Here is a 19,234-nt window from a genome sequence, read left to right as displayed (position 1 = left end):
CAAACACCAAGGAAAGGGTGAAGAGAAGGAGGTCCTTGCTGCGAAATGCTGCAATGCTGACTGCGATGAGGCACTGGATTTGGCACCCATCAGGCCATCTGATGGCTTTCGAGGAGTCTGTTTCAATAGGGAGGAGAAGACAACAGCCAGGCTTCGGGGTGACTGACAGGTGACGTGGGAGCTGTCATGAGAGATTACTCTCTCAAGGAGTTTAGCAAAAAGAGAGAAGAAAAAGATTTGGGCAAAGGACATGTCAGTTTGGGGTTAATGTTTGTCTTTGTTTTGTTACATTTTAAATCTGGGGGAGACTTGAATAGGATTTTAACCCAAGGAGGGATCAAAGAAAGAGGAAGAGAATGAAGATATAGGAGTTAAAACAAATAAAGGAGAGCCCTGGCCAGTGGCTCAGTTGTTTGGAGTATTATCCTCTTACACACACACATACAAAAGGTTGCAGGTTCTATTCCTGGTCAGGGCACATACCTACATTGCTAGTTCAATCCCCTGTTGGCTTGTGCATGGGAGGCAACCAGTCGATGTTTCTCACCTCTCTCTCTCTCTCTCTCTCTCTCTCTCTCTCTCTCTCTCTCTCTCTCCCTCCCTTCTTCCCTCTCTCTCTCTCTCAAATAAACAAAAGCATATTCTTGGTGAGGATTAAAAAAAGAAAGAAAAGCAAAGAAAGGGCATCCAGCTTTCTTGGTGACCTTCAGTTTCTGCCTCATTTCTTCCTTAAAGAGAACAGAAATGAGGCCTGACCGTTAGGAGGAAGGTGCCTTCATTGTGGTGAGCGCATAAAACAATGGCAAATGAAACCAAAGGTGCTTTTGTATCGGCTTTTATTTTCTCTTTACATCGTTAAATAAAAGTAAAGTCCACTTAATAATGAAATTCAAATTACAAGCATGTATAAAGTAGAGCTCAACCACCCCCCCACATCTATCACCTTCTCTTATCCCGGCCCAGATTTGGGACTAAGGAGTTTATTGCTCTGCCTTTCCGAATTTATTGTATGTGCATTTATAACTAACCAGCTGGGATCTTACCGGGACTCCTACTCTCCAACTTGATTTTTCACTGTATTACACATCTTTCCATGTCAGTGCACATGAATTCTTCCTTGTTCTTTCTGACAGCTGCAGAAAATTCCACTTTCTTGCAGCATAATTTAGTTAACATTCCCCCAAAACAGGAACATTTAACTGATCTCAAGATTTTTACGACGTCAAAACCTCAGTAAACATCTCTGTACACACATCTTGGTGCTCTTGTTTTTTCTCCAATAAATTCTTAGAAGTGAAGGCAAATCACTGGGTCAAAGGGTGTGTGCATTTTCAGTTTTGATACTAATTTTTAGTTTGCTCTCAAAAAAAAAAAAAAAAAAGCCATACTGCTCTATCCGTCTACCAAAGTTTTGAAGAACGTCTTTTTGCTCATGCCCAAGGCAATACTGAGTGGTAATCATCTTTAAGTATTCCCTGGCTTTTTGATGGCTCACTTTGAGCAGAAATGCACAAACTCCATCAGGGAGCTTACTTTTCTAGAAAAGCAGAAGAGGGGTCATCCGTTGGATTTGAAGAGGAGGAAGGGGATGAATGTGTGAGGACTAGGACCACTTTAGGAGACAGCCACTTAGGTGAGGTGGAGCAGCAACTGACCCAGAAGGTCTAAGCAGCTGGAAAACCCAGAGGAAGTTGCGGGGAGGGGGAGTCCAAGCATTTTTATAAAGCCAATACAGTTAGTTATGTGACTTTTCTGGTTTGGCAGCAAGAACCAAAAATGTGGGCAGCTGGATGGGTTTATGGCTGAAATGGATCAAGTTGATGGTGTAACAGAGTCACTTGGTGAGAAATAGACATTTCTCATGGTTGAGTGATGACATGGAGGTCTGCACTTGGGAGCATGAGAGGTGAGTCGAGGAGAAGGGCTGATAGAGCAGAGGGACACAGAAGGTCCAAAAGACCACAGTTCGGTGACAGTCAGGTCAGGGGCAAGGCTGAAGGAGAGTGAAGGAGTTGGTGCGGTGTGCAGGGAGCTGGTGATGACCAGAGAGGTCTTTCCTGAGTTCCAGATGTCCGCGCTGCAATGGCCACTGCGGACTGTGGTGAGGTGTGGGGAGCGGAGCAGGAGCTACAGGGAAACAGAGCTAAAGGTGGCTAGCCAGCAGCAGGCAGAGCCAGGACAGAGCGGGGCCGGGTGGGTCCTCATGGGGATGGCAAGACAGGGTGGAGTCCGATGCCGCAAACCTCGGGTGTGCCTGAATGAGTGAAGAGTCAGAGGTTTTTCTACTTGTGACTTGTTCACCGATATTTTCAGCAAAGCAGTGATATTTTGGCAACATTAACTCCTAAAACTAGTTGCTAATCTAATATTTAAACTCTTGGGGGTTGTTAGGGAACTCACAAGTCAGGCCATTTCAGGTTTATGCTCTTTCTGCCCTTTCTACCTTGCTTCCCCAAGATAACTCTTTCCAGCCCCTCAAGATTCCACTCAGGGATCTTCCTCAATGCTTGCCTTGGAGCCCTAGATTGAGTTAAGTGCCCCTTACCTGGTTTCCCAAAAGATGACCACGTAAAGTGGACATGACCTTCTAATGGGTCTCTCTCTCCTGTGTGATATTTTGGCAACATTAACTCCTAAAACTAGATGCTAACCTAATCTCTCCTGTGTGATAGGAGAGAGAGACCCTGGAGCAGGGACCTTGTTCCTATCATCTTTGAGCTTATTATCTTCCTCGATGCTTGCCTGGGAGCCCTCCTTGTGGGAGGGTTCAGGTTGATCATATAATAAAGATTCCTTCCTTCAAGGAGCTTGAAATGCAGTCGTGGGAAGGACAACCATGCATAAACTAAGAATGGCATGTCCTTCATTGAATTTACCCATCTCATTGAGAAAACCTCCATTCTTGAACATACTTGCACGGGGCCCATTCATACCTTCCAAAGCATCCTACCTTTGTAGGCAACACTTCCTGAGCAAACGGAAGTCTGTTTTTTACCTTCTACGATGGAATGCAATTGGTGGACTCCTTTGCACTGACAGTGGTCCAGGCAACATTTAGCGAAGGTCACATCCGGGAGTGCCCACCTTCCTAAGTAAGACCTGGTACAGGCCCTCCAATATTGTGTATCTCTTTCTGCAATTTGAAATATGACAAATGGAAATATACATCTCTGGATGCTTCTACTGCTTCACCTGATGCAGAGTCTGGTTCCTTGCTCAGGACAACCTTCTCTCCCTCAGAATCCTCACGCCCACCTACAACTATTCCACACACCCTCTTCAAGCCGAGCCCAACTTCCACCGCGCTCTGAACCTCCCTCCACTTTCAACAGAGGGGACCATGCCCTTCTCTGATGCATGCCACTTATTGTAGGCTTTGAGATTGTTTTGCAAGCCTGCTTTCCCCCTTGACTTGTTTATAAGGCCATGGGTGAAGGGGACAAATTCCACCTTGCTCACTGTCGCCTTCCCTATAATGTCTTCCATGTGTCCAGTTTTCCATGAGCAATCGCTGAACACAAGAACTGAGCTTGTTGGTCTAACTCAAACACATTGGTGTACAATGGGGGTGAAGGATAAGGATTTGGCGCGTGTCACCATATTCACAGGAAATTTTTCTTGTACTTCCCAAGAAGGTATTCCTCGCAACCCATTCCTGACTTGTTTTTAGGTAGGCTTACCTTTTTTGATGATTTTGTTGTTTGTTTCCTCTGGGGGGTTTTAATGTGTGGAGAGTTATCAGTGAAACTAATCTATCATTTTGGCTAAGAAATTAGCTTCATCGAGTTATCAGTGAAACTAATCTATCATTTTGGCTAAGAAATTAGCTTCATCCACACACTCTTAAAGGGAGTTGTAGTGTTTTATGGTGAACCACTTCCTTGCCTGACCTTCTTTAATGCCTGTGATAGTGATTTTACTAATCTAATTTGTCAGCACCCTCCAATACTCTGCCGGCCACTAGAGCATTTTGAAACCCACTACTGAAGGAGCGAACAGCGGAAGAACTGAAAATAACCTCTTACACTACAGACCTACTCAAATGCCCTAGCTCCTGTACAGGCTGTTTCAACCCTGGGCTCTTCCCTTCTCGAAAGTCTTGGATATGTTCTCAGATATAGCTGGGGTCGGAGAAGATGGCCAGGATCCATGACATGCAGGATGCCATATTCCAAAAGCTTTGCCTTCTTCAAGATAATCCCCCAAACGATTTCCCCCTAAATATTTCCCACCTACTACCAGTTCAGTGTTTCTCAAACCTTCCTCTTTCCCATATGACCTTCAAGATTTTTGCCTTTTCTGCATACCACCTCTATTAATTGTTTAGAAAATGATTTTCTGCCCGGCCGGCATGTCGACCCATGAACCAGGAGATCATGGTTTGATTCCCAGTCAAGTCACACACCCGTGTTGCAGGCTTGATCCCCGGTGTAGAGCATGCAGAAGGCAGCCGATCAATGATTCTTTCTCTCATCATTAATGTTTCTACCTCTCTCTCTCCCTTCGTCTCTGAAATAAATAAAAATATTTTTAAATGATTTCCTCTTTTTACTAAGGTAAAACCTCATCTTAGTCCCCCCACAAGCTCACGCAAAGATCTATACACTTGATCTTAGCCAAAAGGCCGAGAAGCGGTCACGCAAAGATCTATAGAGTAGGGGGACCTACGGCTTTGTGAATCCCTCCACTGCTCCCCTCAGATTCCCACTACCATGGCCACAGAACCTTGCACACCAAGGGGGCTCTGTAAATAGTGGCTGAATGAGTGACTCTGTCAACACAGCCCAGAAGACCATGATCACCTTCCCATTCCTCCTTTGTCTAGTCTAGCTTGTAAGCGCCTTGAAATTGGTGGTCCCAGTGGTACCACCAGTTTCTGGCCATTTATAAACTCTCAAGAGCCTCATTTAGTAATAATCTAAAAAGAGTTTATCTCAGGGAACTCATACAACTTAACAAAAGGAAGATTAACAACCCAATCAAAAAATGGGCAACGGACCTAAGTAGATACTTTTCAAAAGAAGATAGAAGGAAGGCCAAGAGACATATGAAAACATGCTCAAAGTCACTAATCATCCGAGAGATGCAAATCAAAACGACAATGCGGTACCATCTCACACTTGTCAGAATGGCTATCATCAACAAATCAACAAACAACAAGTGCTGGCGAGGATGCGGAGAAAAAGGAACCCTCATGCACTACTGGTGGGAATGCAGACTGGTGCAGCCACTGTGGAGAACAGTGTGGAGTTTCCTCAAAAAACTAAAAATGGAACTCCCATTTGATCCCACGTCTAGGAATATATCCCAAGAAACTAGAAACACCAATCAGAAAGGATATATGCACCCCTATGTTCATAGCAGTATAATTCACCATAGCTAAGATTTGGAAACAGCCTAAGTGCCCATCAGTAGATGAATGGATTAAAAAACTGTGGTACATCTGCACAATGGAATACTACGCTGTGGTAAAAAAGAAATTCTTACCATTTTCAACAGCATGGAACTGGAGAAATAAGCCAGTCAGAGAAAGATAAATATCACATGATCTCACTCATTTATGGAATATAATAAACAACATAAACTGATAAACAAAAACAGATCCAGAGACAGAGAAGCATCAATCAGACCGTCAAACCTTAGAGGGAAGGTAGGGGAGAGTGGGGGTAGGGGGAGAGATCAACCAAAGGACTTGTATGCATGCATATAAGCCTAACCAATGGACACAGACAACAGGGGGGTGAGGGCATGAGTGGGGGGAAGGAGGGGTAATGGGGGATAAGGACACATATGAAATACCTTAATCAATAAAAAAATTAAAAAAAACTCGTTCCAGAAATGAAACAGAAGCATAAATAAATAAATAAATAAATGAGTTGATCTTCATTTTATTTATGTTGAACTATACTAAGAGGTATTTATGGTCTGGTTTGTATGCCTCCCATCCAATCCTTCAGAACTGATACATACACGCGCACACACACACACACACACACACACACACATTTTTAAAAATTGTCACAACAACTTAAAAAAATAGGGTGAGACTAAGAAGCTCACTCTTAAAGTAGGTGGGAATGTTCTGCCTCACAGCTCGAAGTGTTTGCTTTAGTGATCAACCCAAGCTAGTAAACAGCCCAAAGCACAAGTTCAGCCTTTTCATGAGCCAAATTCATCAATTTAAGACCAAAATACGTGTTCATATTTGCTGACACTATTTAGACAGCTTATGTAACACCCCTCCACTCAGCTGGATAGATTGGCTAAAAGTGATATGACATCCTTGGTACAGAAGATTTTAGGTTAAAACAGGATTTTAAATAAGAACAATGAGCGACTTTGTAGAACAACTTATAAAATTCCCAAGCCACAAATATACTCACAAATAAAGTATGTGGCCACTGCTTTAGTCCCCCTACATTAATAACACTTAGGAGTTTGCCTGTTAAGAAAATACACTTACATTTCCTTTGAATACAAACAGACAAACAACTCTATTTTCTTAAATGTCATAAAAGTGTTTATGAAATTCTTTCTTTGTCTTGGATCCACACCTATTCAAGTGAATTCAATGAATATCTATTGTAGAACAGAAGACAGTGAAGATCAACTATTGGAATGGACTATGTCTAGCCCATAGTAGGCACTAAATAATGACAACTATTATTATCAAATTCAGCAAACACTCACTGAACAGAAATGTGAGAAGTGCCTGGTAGAGCAAACATTTCACTGAACTGGGAGGGGTCCTGATGGAGTGGGGGCTTGAGAACCCGCCCTTTTGGACCTTGCCGGGAGCCAGAGATTCTGCCCAGAAGCCACTGGGAGGCCAAAGTGAAGTTGGGCAGGAAATGAAAAGAAAAATGAAATTCTTGATATCAGAATGTAATTAACACCCACTGTCCCAGAATAGTTCACATCTGCTTTCTGGTTTTGCTCTTGAAAACATATGTATATTAGTTTCGTCCCAAACTCAAACCTCAGATGTCCCCACCCAACCCTCTGAGGTCTTGAACATGTGACCGTGGCTCTGGGTCTCTTCTTCCATAACGTAAACAGGTGGGGCCAGATCTCTAAAATCCTTTCTAGACTTTTAGGTCCCTGTTGTGATCCATTTTAAGGTGCACTGTGGAGTGGCCAAAATCAACATAAACCCAAAAAGCATTACCTAAGTTACTGTATCTATTCATGAGTCAGGGCTAATGCCAAATACCTCTCCTCGAGTTCCAGTCCCCCAGATTCCTCCCCTCTCTATGCTCCTTATTCTATGTGTTGAGCTCACTTCTTCGCTTACTCATTGCCTCCCCAGTGACGGCATCTGGCTCATGTCTCTGCCTTCAGAGCCTACAGAAATGCCTCCTCAATGGCCAATGCCCAGTCAATGGCTGTCACCCACCCAGCCCCAACCTCGTGGCATCTGCAGTGTGTTTGCTCTTCTACACGTTTGCTCTTCTAGGACAGCGTTAAAGAGAGGGCCGGATCGCTCCTGGAGTGTCCGTAGGGACCCAGGCCACACAATGCGTTGGACTTGCTGGCGGTGAGGCCACGGAAGCCTTCTTTCAACAAGCTTGCCGGGTGATTTGAGGCATAATCGTTTGAAATTCGCTGCTCTTTCAACGACTAAGTTCGCGATTATTTTTTAAGGAAAAGGGGTGTTTTATTAGAGATTTGTTAAAAAAACAGGAATATAAAAGAAAAGGTTGGCGGGGTGGGAAGGGTGTCGTTCAAAGCTCTAAGGTCCAGGAACCTGGCCCTGGTGCTGTCGGCCTATCTCAGCCAAGTGGGAACTCCTGGAGAGAAGAGAAAGTCTGGAGGGGAGGGGGGCACCCGACGCCCCGGAAACCCGTCGAAAGGTCGAGAGTCAGTCGGGTGGCCAAAGCCCTCGGGGTCGCCAGGCTGCCAGCCGTGAGGGATGAGCCCAGCGCAGCATCAGATTCCAGGCTCCAGCGTGGAGTCCCCAAGCAGCCCCGCCCCTCCTGTTACCTTGGCAACAGCGGCCCGCCCGCGGACAGCGTGGCGCGAAAAGGTGGGACTTCCTGCTCTGGAAACCAATGCGCATGCGGAAAACGGCCGACCACAGGGAACTTCCTGTCACGTGATCTTAAAGACCAATAAAATATACTAACTCTGGGGTCACGTGCCTCCGTTGCCATTAGCAACCAGAGGCTTCTAAACAGCCCGCCCGCCCTCCGCAGCCGCTGCGGTCCAACCTCCTTGGTGGTCCCAGTTCTGGGAGGGCTGCGCCTGGCCTCTCCCGCTCCTTGAGGCCGCTCACTCCCGCCTGCCGCCATGGTGAGTAGCGACCCGCTGGCACCGTGCCGGGAGTGGGCAGTGGCCGGGGCTGGAGTTGCGGAGCGGGGCCCCGCAGTGATGGCGTGGCCTGCGGCGGGTTTGAGCCCGCTTCTGGGCCTCCTTGAGGAGGGGAGGCCGCACCGGGTGCGAGGGCACAGTTAACCTCGGCCGTAGCCCATCCGGGATAGTCCTGGCTGAAGAAGCCCTACCCAGGCGGCCTCGCTCCGCCGCGTGGCGTGGCGTTACTCCTCGCCAGGTCACACCGCGCAGGCGGATGGTGCAGAGAGCTGGCGGGACTCGCTGCTCTCAGGATTCCCATTCGCTTCCAAAAACTCCAAGTGTTCACACACACACACACACACACACCCTTTAACAGCATAAACAATTATGTGTTAAGGAGCCGAGGAGGGAGAACGTGGTTGAATCCAGCTTTCTGATGTGAGAATGACTTGAAGAGTCCAAGCCTCCCATTTTACAGCTGTGGGGACTTGGGTATTATTTCCTTTCGTTTTGACCTGTTGAAAAGAGGCCCCGTTTTCCTGTGTGCTAAAACAGTGTAGCTATAAAATGAAAAAGAATTTCATTAATCTTTAGCTCATAGTTGTCAAGCTGTCATCTGGCTTAAATTCAAGACCAATTAATGGCTATGTCAAAACCAAATCTAATGTTTAAAGCTGTATGAGAGGAGGTAAAGTTGAGTTGCTGTAACAGAAATCTAAAAAACAATGGCTTAAAGAATGCAGAGGTTAGTTCCGTCTCTGTCTCTCGCTTAACAGCCATCTCTCTGCTCATCTCAGGTGAGTGGGTCAGTGCTGCTCCATTAAATCATTTAAAGATACAGGTCCCTTTCATCTTGCTGCTCCCCCAACCCCTAGGGCACAGTTACTGTCTGCAGGTTCAGCCTAGTCACACCTCCTCCAAGGGTCGGAGAAATGGGGTGTTGGCAAAGCCCCCGTCCCCCATCTTAAGGCCCAGGCTTTGGAAGTAGCCCTCATCTCTTCTTCTGACATCCATTACTGAGAAGTAGTCTTGTGGTCACACCTGACTGCAGGGGGGCTGGAAAGTGTGCCCTGATTGGGCAGCCATGCACCTGGGAAGAAGGGAACAGGATTTAATGGCCTTCTGGCGTCTCCACCACAAGATAGCCTGTATGTTCCTTGTTGGCTCCTTTATTACAGTTGCAAGACTAACAAATTACTTCTCTCTCTTTCAGGCAGAGTTGGGCCTAAATGAGCACCATCAAAATGAAGTTATTAATTATATGCGTTTTGCTCGTTCAAAAAGAGGCTTGAGACTCAAAACCGTAGATTCCTGCTTCCAAGACCTCAAGGAGAGCAGGTATCCCGGAGGGAACACGGGTCCTTCCGGCAGCCAGTGTGGGGAGGCTGTGGCAGAGGCCATGCAAACCATTGCCAGGATAATCATGGTCAGTTATCACTGAGAGCAGCTACATGGCCACGTGGATGTGTGAGACTCAAATTAAACTGTGGTGGGAGCGATCTGTTCTCAAACCTGCACGCATAAGGGGTTGCAGTGGGACCACGGGCCTGTCACCTCCACCTCCCGAGTCTGTGTTTCCGTCTGCAGAGTGAGGGGATTGAAGAAGTTGGCCCCAAAATTCCCTCCCAACTCAAACACTGTCTGTGGGAGATGGATTTTTAATGCTGTTGTTGATGATGATGTTCACCTTTATGGAGTAGTCAGTGGCCCATGGAGTTTTAACTAAAAGAAGTTAGATTTTTTTTTTTTGTTTTATTTTATTTTTGAGACTCAAGAATGCTAGGAGAAGCAACATATAATTATCATTGATTTTCTCATAGACATGTACTACCTTGTGAATAGTTCCTACAATTATTGAAATGCTAGGTAAATAATAGAAAGAAAGGAGAAATTGTAGAGAGCGCCTGGGAAGGCACATGAGCTGGTTGTCGGCTGAGTCCAGTGACAGCAGAGTCAGGTGTGTCGTCAGCCTGACCCTTACTTAGCTCAAGCGCCAGGGCGTGGGTTTCATTATCTAAGTTCAGCCAGGCGCAAGGAACGAACGCAATTATCCGGGCCCAGCCAGGAGTGACCATTACAAAGAAGCCACAAGAATGAAGAATTGCAGCTTGATCCTTAACCATGATTTCCCATAATTTCCTTTGTCTTAAACTCTAGTAAAACTTCCTGGAATCATGCCGTATATAATAAAGGCGCTGCACCAGCTCTGGGTCACTGTCTCTCCATCAGAGGGCAGCTGTCCCACCCGGTCCCAGCTTTCCCTACTGCCTCTGTGTCTGTCTCTTTCTTTTTCTCAATCCCCTGTCGCCCCTACTCAGGACTCGTCCACTCTCTAGCCGTGCTGGTCGCGGTAAAGAGAGACTACTTATAAGAAATTACTTCTTCCAGGTGACTTTGGAAATTACTAAATGTGACAAGACGAATTTCAGTGAAGAATAAAAAGATTTTTAAACTGAAAAATTAAAGAAAAAAGTAAATAGCCGAAACCGGTTTGGCTCAGTGGATAGAGCATCGGCCTGCGGACTCAAGGGTCCCAGGTTCGATTCCGGTCAAGGGCATGTACCTTGGTTGCGGGCACATCCCCAGTGGGGGGTGTGCAAGAGGCAGCTGATCGATGTTTCTCTCTCATCGATGTTTCTAACTCTCTATCCCTCTCTCTTCCTCTCTGTAAAAAATCAATAAAATATATTTTTAAAAAAAAGAAAAAAGTAAATAATTTGGGGGAATGTCTCCCGGCATGTACTTGTATGAAAGGATGTCCACATTTGAAGAATGAGCCACAATTTAATTGCTTAAATAGACATCAAAATTTAATGCAGCTTAAGTTATTTTCAAACTGCTTTATTAATAAAGGGGATAACTCCCAGAGAGATTGTCACAGTAACCCGTCATCCCCCCCATGTCCCAGTGCAGGTTTCTTCTATTTTGTAGTTGGTTTTGTTGTTCATGCGGAAGTTTGGGTTGTTGCATTGCAGGCTGGTGGACGAGACCTTCACCATCGATGAAGTCTCCGAGGTTCTGAGCGGGTTGCAGGCTGTGGTTCACAGCGAGGTGGAGTCAGAGCTCATCAACACAGCCTACACCAACGTGTTACTCCTGCGGCAGCTTTTCTCGCAAGCTGAGAAGTGGTACCTCAAGCTGCAAACGGATATCTCTGAGCTTGAAAACAGGTAATGAAATTTGGACCTGCAGTTAGGACAGTAGCGGCCCAAGCACGTTCTTAAAAGTTAGTGAATGTCTTCTCGGGGCAGGTGCGCAAGAAAATTCAGGCTGGGCAGCGGCAAAGCATGGGTCCTGAGTGACCTCTTGGGGGCCACTTGACGTCCTCTTCAAAATTCTCTGCTGCTACTGTTCCTGGGCATTAGAAACGTATGAAATTGCCTTTTAGGCTATTACTAACTATTCCTTACCGTATATTTAGTGGCCCAATCAGCATTACAATAAATCTTTAGAGATAGGTCAACTAGACCTATCTTTTAAATAGGAAATGTAAAAAATTTTTTATAATCCAAACATCATCAAAGAGCTCATTAATTTTTTTAACCTTTTGCACTCGGATGTCGAGTGTGACTCGACAGGGTTAGCATTAGAATAAAGGAATCGAGAAAAAAGCAAGCGAGTGCAAAGGGTTAAAACCGGCAAGCTTGAAACTCATCCTCAGAAAAGTCATGCAGAAATCAGGAAAGACTGACCTCTGACCCTGGGGGCTGTTATCTAAGCACAGCTGCAGCTTGTGGCCATGTGGAGTGTTGACCACACGGGTGGGGCCTGTGGTAGGGAAGGAAAACCATGCGCAGGTTACTGGCGAGTAAAGGAGAAGCTGGCTGGGAAGGAGCGTGGACACACAGTGACTGCATTCCCGCTGAGGCTCTGGTAGCGTCGGCTCTCACTCCCCTTTACAAAGGAGAGGAAGCAGTCAGGCGGCTCACCCGAACCACTGTCTCTGGGACTGTGTCAGACTTCTTCAGGTGGCTCGCACTACTGTAATCCCATCTTTGTGAGGCTACTCTATTAAAATCAGTTTGTCTTTCTTGAACATCCACTAGCTAATGATGTACATTATATGACAATCTCCCTATAGCACCTCAGAAATACAGAGTTGCCTACCAATTTCAGACATATTTGTCTAACATTGTAGTTCTAGCAGTTACACTGCACACTCAGTGGGTGGCAAGTCCTAGGTGCTGTGGCAGACTCAGAGTTGAGGCCTGTGTTTGGACGTTGACCGCTGGTACCTGGATATAACCCTGACGTGGGAAGGTGTGCATCTTGCTCTGTTCTCCCAGCATGTGTGAGATTGGTTCTGGCGATTGTATTCTTGTGTGTGTGATTTTATTTTAAATTGATTTTAAATAAATGTTTTTCAAATTTGCTTTTTACTCTCTAGGGAATTACTAGAACAAGTTGCAGAATTTGAAAAGGCAGAATTTACATCTTCCACTAAAAAGGTAATTTTTGGTCATTTTAAGTCCGTGCCGTAATAGCCAGTATTTAAAGTTCCCAAGTTACTCTGGGCACTCAGAGGTGAAAGTGTGAGCCCTCAAGGTAAAGCATTCGATTTAAGAGCAGGATTGAAAAACTGTCTCAGATTTTCAGGCAAAAGAGGAAAAGTTTTGTAAATAACTGAAAGCCTGTTTTTGTCCACTATCTCTCTCACAACACACACACACACACACACACACACACACTCCCTGCTGTCCACCTGACTCCAGCCGTATAAACTCTCTGCTCCCATGATGCAGAGCACAGGCGTGTCGGCCACACCTGCACGCACATCCTGGCTCTGACACTCCAGAGCTGCGTGACCTTGAGCAGTTTACCTGAAATGGCTGAGCCTCGTTTTCCTCGTCTGTCATGTGGAGACCGTACATCCTTCTCATCATTTGCAGTGACTACTTGTTGCCCCATAAAAACCCCCGAAATGCTGCTGAGAGGAACCCGTGAATATACACATACAAACAATTTCCCAGGTATTCCTGTGGAACACATTTCTGGCTAAGACGTTTCTGGGTCAGAGGGAATGGAGTCTTTTGGTTTTTGGACACATTGCTACACTGCCAAGTAATTCTTCATCTGTAGTGTAGCTGCCTAAATCCTCATCACTATTAGTTTTTTCCAGAGTCTGGGTTCATGCAGAAATCTGTTTCCGCTCCCACACGTTAAATGAAAGGGTAATTTTGGGTCATTTTCAATCCCAGTCCTGAGATGCTAGGGTTTTGTACCTGCTCTGGCTTTAAACACCTTCCCTCCTTTACTTCCATCTGTATTTTTTACAAAAGATACGGGAGGATGGGTTTCATGTTCCTCCCATTTGTATTGTGCCCTGGGACGTAGCAGAGAACCAAACCCACGCGAATCCCCTCGTCTGAGGAGCTGACTTCCCCATGGATGTGCTTACACAGCGTCTCCATTTAGAAAGTGCAAGCGTTCCATGATCACACGCGATTTATTCTGTGCTGGTTTCAGCTCGGTTTCTGTATTTCATTTCAGCCCATCATAGACATCATAAAGCCAAAACTTGCTCCACTTAACGAGGGTGGAACAGCAGAGCTCCTGAACAAGGTAATGTTGCCATCATTTTGGGGGGCGCAGATCCTCTATTCCATCCTCTCCTTGCCTCACAGCTCTAGAGTGGAGACACTGAGAAGGGGGCTGGGTCAGGGTTTGGTCCACGGAGGGTAATTAGTCTGTTGTTGTTTTACTTAATGGTACTGATGGGCCAGAAGAGGGCATACTTACCTTCTAGCCAGTCTGAAGCAGCTCTTTTAAAAAAAAAAAAAAGTGTTTTCAATTAGAACAGTTGTCATTCAATATAATTTTATTATTAGTTTCAGGGGTACAGCATAATGGTTAGACATTTATGTAATATACAAAGTGATCCCCCCGACAATTCTAGTACTCGCCTGGCCTCACAGTTACTCCAGTATCAGTGAACATATTCCTGCGCTGTGCTGTACATCCCCACTGAGCAGCTCTCGTTGCATTTTCTCATGGGGAAGTGAAGAGCATGGAATTCTGGACATCATTTATTTATGGGCATTTGACATTTATAATCTGTGATAACAATAAAGGGAATTTTACTAAGATGTTTATAAAAATTACCAATATACAAATAAATATTTTTCATGATTCCTGTATTGTCAACATTATGCTAGATCTTATTAGACAAAAAGCAGTCTAATACCTGGCCTTTTGCCCTCAAATACCTCCCGATCTCCTGGGAAGGGGGAGCTGGTATTCTGGAAGCAGTGATAGGGAAACGCTAGTTGTTGCCACAGGTGCCACCGGGCGGCAGCAAAGAGGCAGGGATGTGTGTAAGAGGAGGACAGACTTGGGGAAGGCAGTGCCGGACGGATGGGGCTGAAGAGGAAAGACAGGTTAGGTTGTCAGAGGGAAGAGAAGGGTGTGGCAGGCAGCACAGAGAGGAGGCTGGCAGGATGGGACCAGGCAGCACTCTGATGCAGTGGTGCAGTGTAGGCCGAGAATAGATGGGAGTCGCAGGATCAGGTGGGTGAGAGACGGCAGGGAGGGGCTAGGCAAAGGCTGGGGTGCGGGGCCTGGGCTGAGAGAGTCTGAGACATGAGAGCAGCAACTAGGAGTCTCAGAGCCAACAGAGACTCCAGGTGCCGCGGCCGGTGCTCTGGGGAAAATGGGATGTTACCATAACCAGGCAGGCAGGTTTTCATCATCTATTTTAAAATGAAGCAAGTAATGTCAACTATTAAAAATCTTTGGCTGAAATAACAAAACTTTAATTTACTCACAAAGGAAATTTTAAGGCTTCAAGAAGAGAATGAGAAACTGAAGTTCAGGCTGAAGACCATCGAAATGCAGGTACCTGAGAAACACGCTAACAAACCCTGAGAGTTACATACAGGCTCGTCCTGACTGTGTTGTGTTCAAACTTGATTGCAGGCTATGAACGCGCTGGACGAGAAGTTAGAGCTAGAGAGGGCGCTGCGTGACTTACAGCTGGACCAAGGCAACCAGAAGGTGAACTAAGGCAGCTCTCTCGCGTTGGCTAAACAGAGTTATGAACTGAACATTAAGTCCTCGTTACTGTTCCTCCCCCACCACTCCCCTCACTCCCCCACCGCTGTTGTGCTGCACGGGGACCTCCTGGTCCAGGAAAAACCAGGGAGAGCGGCACCCATCACTCTGCCCTCCAGGGCCGAGGACACATACCCAGCTCACGTGTCCCAAGAGCTCATTGGCATACAAGAGATCCATATATATATATATATATATATATATATATACACACACACACACACACACACACACACACATACATATATATATATATATATTTTTTTTTAAATACATATTTTTGTTGACTTCAGAGAGGAAGGAAGAGAGAGATAGAAACATCAATGAATCATTGACTGGCTGCCTCCTGCATGCCCCACACGGGATTGAGCCTGCAACCCAGGCATATGCCCTGACTAGAAATCGAACCAGTGACCACTTGATTCATGGGTTGATGCTCAATCAACTGAGCCACACAGGCCGGTCATAAATAATTTTATTATTCTTCCATGTGTATAATTTAAACTTCTTCACCAGGATTTTTTAAACTTCAAAATAGAAAACCTGTTTGCCATCTGAGCACTGAGACGCATAACCGTCATCTAGAATCTCACCTCTGTCCTCTTCTCTTCGGAATCCTCGCAGTTCATAGGTCATATTTTACGTGTTTGGAAGTCAGTGAGCCTGCACTCTGCCATGTGCAGGACACCGTGCACTGAGGGCTGAGGGCGCACAAGGGGCGGGAGCCAGGGTGCAGGCTGGGAGGGAGGCTGGCGTGCACCTGCAGCATCACCTGCCTTCACCTCCTGTGCAGGTGAATCACCATCTAACACAGTCACTGTTTAGGGCGTCAGCAGGAACTTATGATCACGTGTGTATTTTCATAGGATTTTATAAAGGCCCAAGACTTGAGTGACTTGGAAAACACAGTTGCCGCTTTAAAGAGTGAGTTTCAGAAGACACTCAGCGACAAGACAGAAAACCAGAAGTGTCTGGAGGAGAGTCTAGCGACAGCCAAGCACGACCTGCTCAGGGTTCAGGAGCAGCTGAGCATGGCTGAAAAGGTCTGAATTGTCTGTGAATGTCCATGGAGTGGTGGGTGCCATAGAGGGAGAGTACTGGGCGAGCGCTGGACAGCTGCGCATTCACCTTTTCCTCCAGCTGTTGACCAGTGTGTGTTCTAAAGATTTATCATTTCTGGGCACTGAAAGTCTTCCATCTTTGGCCCTAAAATATCTGTGATGATAAAAATCTCCACTCCTTCTGCCGTGTGGTAGAATATTCCACGGTGGCTTGCCCTTCCTGCCATTCACACTCCTACAGCCTATCAGAGGGATGGGTGACTTTTTTAAAAGACTCTGTACCTTTAATTTGTAAGAATTTGGGAGCAAAAATTTAAGTAATTTTAAAATGCTGAAATAAGACTCTACTTTGGGATTTGGAAAGAGATTGTGCTTATTTTGCCTGAAATTACTTTACTGTTTCAAATACCTTTCCCATGTCTCGGGCACAGTATGCTTGAGTCATTTGCTAACATTATGTTTGGAGAGCCATTACTATTTTATCGGCTTGTCATTTGAAAGAATATTTTTAAAGTTTGGATACTCTTAATTTTATATGAGTATGTTTTTTAAAGAAATCAGAAAATAACATAAGCAGAATATTAGTAAAATTAGAGCGAAAAATACACACTTTCCTCAGGTTTGTTCATTCCTTCCTTAACTACTTCTTAGTAGTGAGCGGGCATGTTTCCCTGTGCAGGAATTAGAGAAGAAATTCCAGCAAACAGCAGCCTACCGGAACATGAAAGAGATTCTGACCAAGAAGAACGACCAAATCAAAGACCTGAGGAAAAGACTGGCAAAGTAAGCCGTGCCCACGTGCCTCTCGGATTTGTCTCCCCGCTGGGTCGATGTCTGTTCTTCATTAAACCTAAGCTTTTGTCCAGAGAGGTCAGGCCGGTGGGCATTGCTCTACCATTTAGTCCGAAGCCTGCATCTGAGACAGCGGTGGAGCTTTGGCCTGGCCTTGTCTGTAATGCCTGCCCGGGCTTTTAGGTAGAGCCAGTCCTGTAGACTCGTCCACGGCTGCTCTAGGCTACTCTTGGCAGTGGATTCAGGTAGCAGGATATCGGGTGGGAAACAGCCAGCTGGCAGGGCAGCATTGGGCATTTCTCCTTCACAGTGTCCTTGCAGCATCCAAGACCTGGTCGTACTGTGCCCTCAGGTGCCAACTTGGGTGCAAGAGAATGAGATTCATGCAGATGGATGCCATGGCCAGCATGGCTGAGAAGCCCATGCTCACATAGACCCCAAGTAGGGACAGTGCAGTTACAGGAACTCACCGTGCAGAGGGAGGTCTCAAGTCGTGATGCCAACCACGTACTTGGCGTTTGCTCACAGTCCTGGTCCAGATGGAGTCTACTAATCAGGGCCACTTTTGTCATCAGCAGTTTTGTCTGCAAACTCAGCTGACATTATCTTTATCAGTGTTCCAGGGGAACAGAGCTAGGAGGTGAATCTGGGCTCATTAACACTTGACTCGCTTAGCCATACCAGCTAGTGGTGTGGATCTGAATTTAGATAATGACTGAATTTCTCCTCTGCCGTCATGGATCTATCTGTCAGATACAGGGGCTTGAGTCTGAAGGCATCTCAGCAGTTAGCTGGTCCCTTCTGCCTGCTGCAGGAAGCCCCTCTGAGTCCCCTCACAGTCCCCGGTGCCTGACTCTGCCTCAGCCATGAATTAAAGCGAGAAATGCGGTGTCACTGCTGCAGTCACTGGAGATGTTTCACGCCAGCTCACCTGGTAACAGTGACAACAAGAGGGTATCGTGATGTTATGCTCTTAAGTTAATTGCTATCTCTTTCCAGATATGAACCTGAAGATTAAAAACTGAAGGTCTCATCCGGAAGCTGCCGTAGAGTGAACACACGCTGTTCTCACCTCAGGCATGTATTTTGAAGAAGTTTGTTGTATTCCCTCTTTACTTTTCTAATGTTTAGACTTTGCTCCAACTGTTTAAACTGGAGTTCCTGTTTTCAGTTGCCTAAGGACAGCCTGGCTCTGGCCATGGTCCCAAACCCCTCTCTGCCGAGTGCTCCAGGGTCTTGGCTCACATGCACCGAGTCCCTCACAGTAAAGAAGAGATGTTTAGCGGGAAGAAGGGTCTCAACCTTTGCATTCCTCTGAGGAGAACCCCTTTTTAGCAAATGTTAAAGCGAGCAGTCTCCCTACCTGTGCATCCCCCAGGGTAAATACGGATACAGAGTTATTGAAGACATTACAAATAAACCTTATTTTTAAAAATGAAACCTAATTCATTTTCTCTATTTGATCATCAAGAAATATAAGAATTAATTGGAAATGTAAATACCACCTATTATAGGCAACATTTTCACCGATGATAAGGAAAATTAACAGTGAACGTGAGGATTTAACTTCTGCGGTCACCTCCATGCTGTGCTTATCGACAGAGGTTCGGACATTTTTTGCAGCACAGCTTACCAAGAAAACTGATGGAGAGGCCAGGTGCACCCTGTCCTTCCACAGCTGAGAAAGTGTCTGGGCTCAAAAGAAATGGACAGTAGTCCCCCCCTTATCCACAGTTTCACTTTCCATGGTTTCCGTTACCTGCAGTCAACCTCAGTCAGAAAATATGAAGTGGAAAATTCCAGAAATAAACAATTCATAAGTTTAAAATTACACAGTTATGTCCCAGCATCTCCTGTTGTCAGCTCTGAACAACGGGACAGCCACCACTGAGCTCAGCATGATGTTACCTCCCTTAGTGTTTCCGTGAAGGGAGTATCCCCTGCCCGTGGTGGGTTCTCCTGTCATAGCCATTCCAGCACACCATCCCTCGGAGCCTTCGGACCCTCAGTGCTCTGCAAGGCAGTTGTGGAACCCGCCT

At 45.8% G+C, this 19,234-nt stretch overlaps 1 protein-coding gene across 1 annotated transcript; it reads left to right on the top strand.

Moving 5' to 3' along the window:
- The first annotated feature begins 8,152 nt into the window (after nucleotides 1–8,152).
- Nucleotides 8,153–18,601, top strand: LZTFL1 (leucine zipper transcription factor like 1). The gene is made up of 10 exons (XM_079795717.1): nucleotides 8,153–8,292; nucleotides 9,506–9,630; nucleotides 11,268–11,462; nucleotides 12,680–12,740; nucleotides 13,783–13,854; nucleotides 15,061–15,126; nucleotides 15,208–15,285; nucleotides 16,209–16,385; nucleotides 17,083–17,186; nucleotides 18,195–18,601. The coding sequence occupies exons 1-10, from the start codon at nucleotides 8,290–8,292 to the stop codon at nucleotides 18,211–18,213; spliced, it is 900 nt and encodes a 299-aa protein (XP_079651843.1). The 5' UTR covers nucleotides 8,153–8,289; the 3' UTR covers nucleotides 18,214–18,601.
- The last annotated feature ends 633 nt before the right edge of the window (nucleotides 18,602–19,234 follow it).

This window comes from Cnephaeus nilssonii (genome assembly GCF_951640355.1).
Source record: "Cnephaeus nilssonii genome assembly, chromosome: 17".
NCBI classification, from domain to species: Eukaryota; Metazoa; Chordata; class Mammalia; order Chiroptera; family Vespertilionidae; genus Cnephaeus; species Cnephaeus nilssonii.
Note: the sequence above shows the minus strand (reverse complement) of the source record. Positions and strands in the feature narration are given on the sequence as shown.